Source organism: Phalaenopsis equestris, unplaced genomic scaffold, assembly GCF_001263595.1.
Source record: "Phalaenopsis equestris unplaced genomic scaffold, ASM126359v1 Scaffold000002, whole genome shotgun sequence".
NCBI classification, from domain to species: Eukaryota; Viridiplantae; Streptophyta; class Magnoliopsida; order Asparagales; family Orchidaceae; genus Phalaenopsis; species Phalaenopsis equestris.
In genome coordinates, this window is record NW_018164444.1 from 69,272,622 (window position 1) to 69,280,377 (window position 7,756).

The 7,756-nt window shown below is 39.1% G+C and overlaps 1 protein-coding gene across 2 annotated transcripts in view; it reads right to left on the minus strand.

Annotated features, from left to right (window-relative positions):
* Positions 1–6,501, minus strand: part of LOC110030653 (beta-carotene isomerase D27, chloroplastic-like) — an 11,559-nt gene extending 5,058 nt beyond the window's left edge. Inside the window, exons 1-4 of one of the 2 annotated variants that reach the window (XM_020733478.1) lie at positions 5,947–6,499; positions 5,783–5,875; positions 3,203–3,264; positions 2,832–2,938 (exon numbers count right to left, since the gene is read on the minus strand). In XM_020733478.1, the coding sequence (XP_020589137.1) occupies positions 2,832–2,938; positions 3,203–3,264; positions 5,783–5,875; positions 5,947–6,291 (607 nt within the window). In that variant the 5' untranslated portion in view covers positions 6,292–6,499. Of the gene's footprint in view, positions 1–2,831; positions 2,939–3,202; positions 3,265–5,782; positions 5,876–5,946 lie in introns of both variants that reach the window. The other variant, XM_020733485.1, reaches the window with a different exon arrangement.
* Between the last annotated feature and the right edge of the window lie 1,255 nt (positions 6,502–7,756).

A 7,756-nucleotide genomic window follows, 5' to 3' on the forward strand; every position in this document is an offset into this window, starting at 1 on the left:
TGTTAAGTCCAAACAGTACAAAACAGTACATGGACTTAGCAATCACGGTTCTTCCGATAAGAGAGTATAGCCCCTTTTTCCTGACTCCTTGTATGACGATACGAGGGCCGTACAATAAAAAAACATAAGAAAATGAAAATCATTCTCTGCCTTAAACAAGCATCCGCTTGACTCCAGCGTACCTAAGGAAATCAGATCACTTTTGAGCTCTAGTACGTACCTGACATTTTTTAGTACTCGTTCAACTCCATCAAACATCATTATCCTGATTGATCCACTTCTAAAAACCCTGTTAGTTTTATTGTCTCCCAGTAGAACAGAGGTGTCTTGAACCAGTCTTTGTGAGGACACGTGTGGAAAGAACACCCTGAGTCGAGGATCCACTCTTTACTGGATTCAGATTCTGTGATCACCAGGGCTCAGAGCCTCAGTAGAATCGTAGTCATCAAAGGCTACGCTTGCCTCTCCTGATTCTTCTGGCTCTTCTTTGTACTTTTTCTTCCCTTCCTGGGCTATTCTTCCTGTCTGGGCAGTTCCTCTTGAAATGATCGTCCTTGTGACTCTGATAGCACTTGAAAGGTCCCCTTGATGACTGATTCCCGCCATCCTTGCTTGACCTTGATCTGTACTGACCATTTCTTGAATCTTTCATGTCTGATCTTCCTCTGACAATAAGACTGTCTCCGCTGACTTCCTTGTCCCTGTCATGCTTCCTCTGAAGTTCTTTGACTATAATCAGAGATTGAACCTCCTCCAGAGTAATAGTTTGCACCCTTCCATAGAGCATCGCATCCTTGAAATGCTTGTAGCTCTTAGAATAGAGTTTCACAATAGCAGTGACTTGTCCTCATCGTTCATCTTGACGTCAATGTTCTCGAGGTCGTCAATGATCTTGTTGAACTAGTCGATCTGCTCTGAGACGGATTTGTCTTCATGCATTTTGAAGGAGTATAGGCACTGTTTCAGAAAGAACCTATTAGCCAGAGACTTTGTCAGGTAGAGTACCTCGAGTTTGGCCCAAAGTGCATAAGCCATTGTTTCCCTCGACACGTCCCTCAGAAAGTTGTCGCCCAAGCTCAGGATTACCAAACTGTGGGCCTTGTCCATTATGCCGATCTTCTCCTTCTCGGTCATGTCGGCCGGCAATGTCACCGACCCTTGCAAGGCTTCTGCAATACCCTGCTGAACAATAGATCTCTCATCTTTACTCTCCATAGGCCGAAGCTGATCTTCCTATTGAATTTCTCAATGTCGAATTTGGCGGAACTCATTTTCGTGGCTAAGAGTTCTTCCACTGAATTATACCTGCTGTCTACCTGCTGCACTTCCAAGAGCTAGACTGAAATCTCCAAAATGATTATCTATTGTATAGCAACCAAAAGTTTTCAGCCTAAACCTGCCTTTTAACGCCTTGCTGTCTAAGAAATTCTCACCAAATTTCTTACATTCTCCTCGTGAACTCCACTGACTTTGCCAAACGAACGGAGATCTTCGATCCCTTCTGGCAGAGATCACACATGTTCACCGGAGAATTCCTCCTCTGCCTCTCGCATGAGAATAACTGCCTCTCCAGAGCTGTCGCGCCCCGCCAAACTGCACAGGTCCTCCTGCTTCGCGAACTCCCGAACAGTGAACCCCCCGAACCCTTCTCTGTGCGATCTCCACCTCTTCCCTCTGGCCGAGCTTCTCGCAAGACCGAACTCTTGCTCCAAAATCCTCTGCTAGCAACCCTGTCGCAAATTTTCGGCCCTCGCTCGCGGACTGTTCCTCCTCCGTATCACCGAACTGCACAACCTACGGTGCGAATCCAGTCGATCAACGAATCGGTCGCGATTCGGCTGTATGCGACGCGATCAGCTCGCTCCTCTGTTCGTGAATGTTGAACTCCTCTTCTTTGTCGTTGTGTCGTTGGCTGCGAACACCTTTACACGAACACTTCTAGCCAAGAAGTATGGATCTTCTCATAGACGACGCCAATTGTTGTGAGATATGTACTTCCTAGCATAAAAATGAAACGCAAAGAAAACAAGCAAACACAGATCGTTTACGTGGTTCGATCCAACTGAATCTACGTCCACGGGAGGGAATCAATCAAATAGTTTACTAAGACAAAAGAAATGACATAGCTTATGCTTATACATAGAGATGAGGCCTCATCTTTCTTCTATAACCTCCCTCTCAAGCACACTTTGATACAAGGCCTCAAGATGCTCTCCTCCTCTCTAGCTCTCTAGCTCTCTAGCTATTCTCTCCTCCTTTATGGTAGCTTAAGATCTCTTCCCTTGCTCTCCTAAGCCTCACACCCTCTCTATTTATAGAAGCAAGAGAGTTGTAGGTGGGAGGTAGGTGGGTGGTAGGTGGCCGGTAGGTGGCCGGTAGGTGGCCGGTAGGGGAGCGGGAGGGGGGATGTGTAGTTCAATAATTGAGGTCAAAATAACACATATGAATGTTATATATATATATATATAGCATATGGCTGTTCTTTAAGAACATTAATTATTGGACACATGCTAATTAGCTAAGTCCCTTTATACGTCTCCTTTTTTCCATGCGGGATAAGTTCTCAAATGAAGAAATATTAAGTGCCCGGAACGCACCTACATCCAACCAATAAGAAGAGTGAGAAGGGGCAGAGTGTGTCTTCCCCTTGCTCTCCTCCTATTGATTGAGCGTTTCTTTCTTCTCAAACACAGCATCCTGAGTGCTCAAACACAGTATTATGAGATTCTTCATTTTATTTCAAGCTAATATGCTGTATGCTATGTATTGGCCAAAACATAAAGAAAAACTAATTCTTTTACTGAGAAAAATTTACGTGTTGCTCTACATACTTGGATTCATTGTGAGCGGAAGCCCAAATTCATTGGTGAAGAAATCTTGTGTTGGAATCTTGCACATGTTCACGCACATTCCCACGCATCCACTGTTCTCTAAATATCTACAATCAAAATGCGATACATTGAAATATTAATGCCATGAATAAACTCGTTATCTATCTATATAAACCTTCATAAGTAAAATTAATGGGGTCTATTTTACTTAGATGAATAAATTAATATTCTACCAAGTAAATGGATAAATATCTTCTTGCAATTTTGATTGGCTCTTTTTAATAAATAATATGAATCCTTTTTTCACTTTTTATGTGAATTTATTTAGTATTAACGTACAATAAAATTTAGTGTTATAGTGCAAGTTGTACCTGCACTTCTTTATATGTACACCACTTCGTTGCTTCATGCCATCTACCTCCACTTCAATGACCTAAAGATGGATTTCAACTCAAACAGAACGGAGAAATTTTATTATAGTGTTGTTAACTAATAGCAGGTTCAAAATATAAGAATGAAGAATCATAACTTCAATATTTGTTTAATAACTAACACATGTTTATATACATACATATACATACATACATACATAAATCTCTATTAAACATATACAAAAAACCTTTAGTAATGGATAAGGAGTATTTATTAAGATTTTTTTTTTTAATCTCAGGATTTATAAATTGTTAATGCAACAAAACATATTAATTAGTTTATTCTAATCAAAATTAATTTCAATTTTGTTGAAATCAGCTTTGATGATAGTATTTGTGTACAAAAACTTGTTATCATCATCATCACAAATTTATGTTATAAATATAGGGCTATGAATTTAGCTTGAAGATTGGTAATTGCTCGAAAATTGATTTGAGTTTTGGCTCGGATCAAATAAACGAGCCAAAATTTTGGATCGAATTTTTTTCAAGCCGAACTCAGCACAACTTGAACTCGGATTGTTAGTAACCCTAGTGATATTAGGGTTGTGAATTTAATGAATTTAGCTCGAAGATCGTTAATCACTTCAAAATTGATGGTAGACATGAGCAAAAACTAAAAATTTGAAACCTGTATACCATCTCAACTTATCTCATCAACTGGAATAGCCTTTCGACCCGACATCTTACTCTCAAGCCATGCAATATTCGCAGTGGAGACAAGCTATAAATGAGACATTCTAGTCCTTACAAGCCCAAGCTACATGGGTATTGGTTCCACTCCCCGCAAATTCCCCCATCACGGGCTATCGCTGGACCCATTGCACTAAATTCAATTTCAACGGTTCAGTGGTCAGGCACAAAGCTCGCCTAATAACCTAGGGACACAAGTAAGAAATGGGAATCAACTACCATGATGCATTTAGCATAAGAACCAAAATGCTTGCTCTTCAAACCCTCTTTAAACCATTGTATTTCAGAAACAATGACTGATATTTCAACTTGACGTTTCCAACGCATTCTTGCACGGTGTTCTCGGTGAAATTGTATATATACAACAACCTATTGCATTCATTGACAATCAACTCCCATCACATTTGTGATTACTCAAAAAGGCCATCCACAATTTCAAGCAATTTCCATGGCAATGGTTTTCCACAATATCTACATTCCTGACAAGCTTGGGCTTCAAATTCAGCAAAGTTGATTCATCATTACTTATATCCAAACACCATATCCATCACACATATGTCCTCTTCTATGTGGATGATAGTTTGCTCATTGCTATTGGCAAATCTATTATAGTTGAGCTGAAAAACAACCTTCATTTCACCTTTCAGATTAAGGACTTGGGACTGGTATTGAGGTATCTTGGCATTCAGATCACCTGCACATCATCATTTTTATTCTTGTGGGAGACAAAAGTACCTACAACAACTTTTGAAAATGTCAGACATGCAAGATTGCAAGCCAGTATCTACTCATCTGCCAGCTCGAAGCTTAATTAGCCACTGGATGTTATCAACTCCACTGAAGTTCCTATTACTTGTCGGCAAATAATTGAATCCCTACAATATCTCACAATTATGAGACCGGATATCTCGTTTGCCGTCAATCATGCCAACACATTCACAATCCATCCAACTCCCACTACCAATTACTTGCACTACAAATATGTATTTCAACTATATATATATATATATATATATATATATTATTATCGTTACTGGGCTATTGACATAATATAGCATTACCTTTCACCTTTCTCTGTTTCTGCATGTCTTTTTTTGGCGCATGTAATCACTATCTAAATGCCCCTTATATTTATAACTAAATTGGCGTGATATTTATCAAAACAATAATTTAATGTCCAACTCATCAGATTAGACCGATAAGAAATGAGTGGCACGAATATAATTATACATTTAACAATATTGCCCCCATTTCCCCTTTGCCGTATCATTTATTTATTTATTTTATTTTAAATCAAAATTCATCCCTGCACCCAGCGCACATTAATTAACGGGCCCTAATTACTATTAGCATACGTACAGAAAATGAGGTGATATTGTATTTAGGAAGATTTACATACATACCCTTCAATTCCCATGTATGTACATTGATAACCCCTAAACTTCAATCTTTACATACATATCATCTTACATATGCATAAAAAGTTACATCAGACTTTAAAAAAGTTAAAATGGAGATACTTTTGATGTGTTATGAAACATTTGGGTGCTATAAATATAAAAAATTAAAGTTTAGTTATTATAATGTATATACATATGAACTGAGTGGTTTATAAAGAAAGCGGAAGTCGTTGCACTACGGAAACCATAAAGCCGTAAACAACTAAAAGTGTGTGAAAAATTATTACATCAAGACTCCTGATTTAAACGACGACCTGCCACTTCTATAAATGATAATAATTTAATATATAGATGTGCTTTACTGTATATGTGGAAGTCCAGATACAAAACGCATAGCAGTTGATGAAAGTAGATAGGCAGAGCTAACCTCAGATGGGCCAACCAACCAACGGAAGAAAGGCACCGTCAGCGCTGCATTAAACTCAGCCGCCCATTTTGTTGGGGGAAACAGCTTCCGAAACTGCAATCAAACAATCTCAACCCTACTGAAACAATCAAATTAAAGAGTAAAAGCAGAGCATACAACTAAACCTGAGCTGGAGCACCGGGCGGCAGCATGGAGAGGAGAACTTCTCTCACCACCTCCTGTTGCTGCCGGCGAGATCTCCCCTTCATTACTCTTCGCGACACATCCACAAAGCTGTCGTAATCCCATTCCCAAACCGCTTTCCCGCTCTTCATTCCTCCAGACGCGTACTTCTCCATCTTCCGAGAAAACAAAGCCATGAAAGCCTTCTCAAAAAATCCGTCTTTGTACTCCGTCTTCTCACCCATCGGCGCTACCGCAACTTCTGCGCAACGGACGGCGCCGCAGCGCCGTCGGTTGGGTGGGTGATGAGGAGAGAATCGAGACGTTGGGAAGCATAATATTTCCATTAGTTCTAATTTTGCTTGTGTGTCTCGATTGTTTTCTTGTGCAAAAGTAGGTGTTTTGATTTGTTTAAGCTGACTGGTTAATGTTGGGGGAATAGGAAAAGGATGGGAGTGGGGATCTGAACACGAAGGGAGCTTTTTCACCGGACATTTGGGGATAAGGTTGGCTGCGGGCGTGTGGTCAGTAGGTGGTTGGGGCTGGTAATATTTGGGGGTAGATTTGGGATTGTAATTCACGTTTCATAATTTTTGTAAATAGACAGAGCTTGTTCCAAGTACATCACTTCAATTCAAATGGGCTAATTCTAAAAAGTGATAAAAAAAAGAGCATTAAACAAAACTTTGATAAAGATTATATCATTCACAATAGGCCTAATTAGTATCTTTTACAATGGTTAAACACTATATTATGCTTCATCCCATCTTCAAGAGTTTTCAAACATTTTAAAGCTTATAATTAAACAATCTTTGAATCATTTTTTTCTGATTATCAAATTATCTTCTAATTATTTTTTAATCTTATTCAAATAATATTTGATGGTAATTTAATAGTGATTAGAAAAGGATAGAAGATTGTTAAGAAGTTGCTAATTTGTGGGTTAAAGGTGGTAAAAAGACTTCCCTTGGGTTGATCACTTTTAAAAATCAAGAGATTAACATTAACATTTGAACATATTATTCAATTTTAGTAATTTAATCATGATTTGAAGATGAATGTGTTTAGAAGATTACAAACAGTGTGGGTTCACAGCAAGTAAGAGAAAGTCTAACATTAAAGGATTTAGGTTTAGGGTGCAGAAAGTCGCCCGACATTGTTTGCCTCTAATGGAGGTGAGTCACAGCGTGAGAGAAAAAAGTAGGCATGCTAGACAAAATGAGATGTTGAAGGTTGAGAAATTGAGTGGGTTCGAGAGAACCAGTTTGGTTCGTATGCTCATTGAGTGAGTGCGAGGAGTAGAGTGAGGGAGCAGAATAGGAGAAATGGGAGGTGGTGGGATAATTATGGGTGAGTTGGAGAGATGAGGAGTGAGTGAGTGATGAATTGCATATGTTGAGGGGTAGAAGAAGAGTGTGGGAGAGTTATAGGAGACGGTGAGGTTGTAACAGGAAGAGTAGAGGTGAGAATCATGAATGAGGGAGGAATGTCAATGTGATCGACATCAAGTAGTTACTTTGGAAACTGATGGTGATAAAAAAATGATTTTCAAAGAACCACACGTGAAGAGAGATAATGAGTTTATTAGTATTGAGATCATGCACTTGAAACCTTTTTGAATGTAGCTATAGCCAAGAAAAATAAAAGGTGGAGCCTTTGAGTTGAACTAATTAGTGGCAAGAGAAGGTTGTCATGTTAAGGAGGCACATCCAAAAGTTTTCAAGTGTTGATAATCAAGTGGAGTGTTGTGAAGTAGTTGATAAGAGAAATGTAGTGAGTGAGGGTAGAGGGGTAACCTGTTTGTGATAGTTT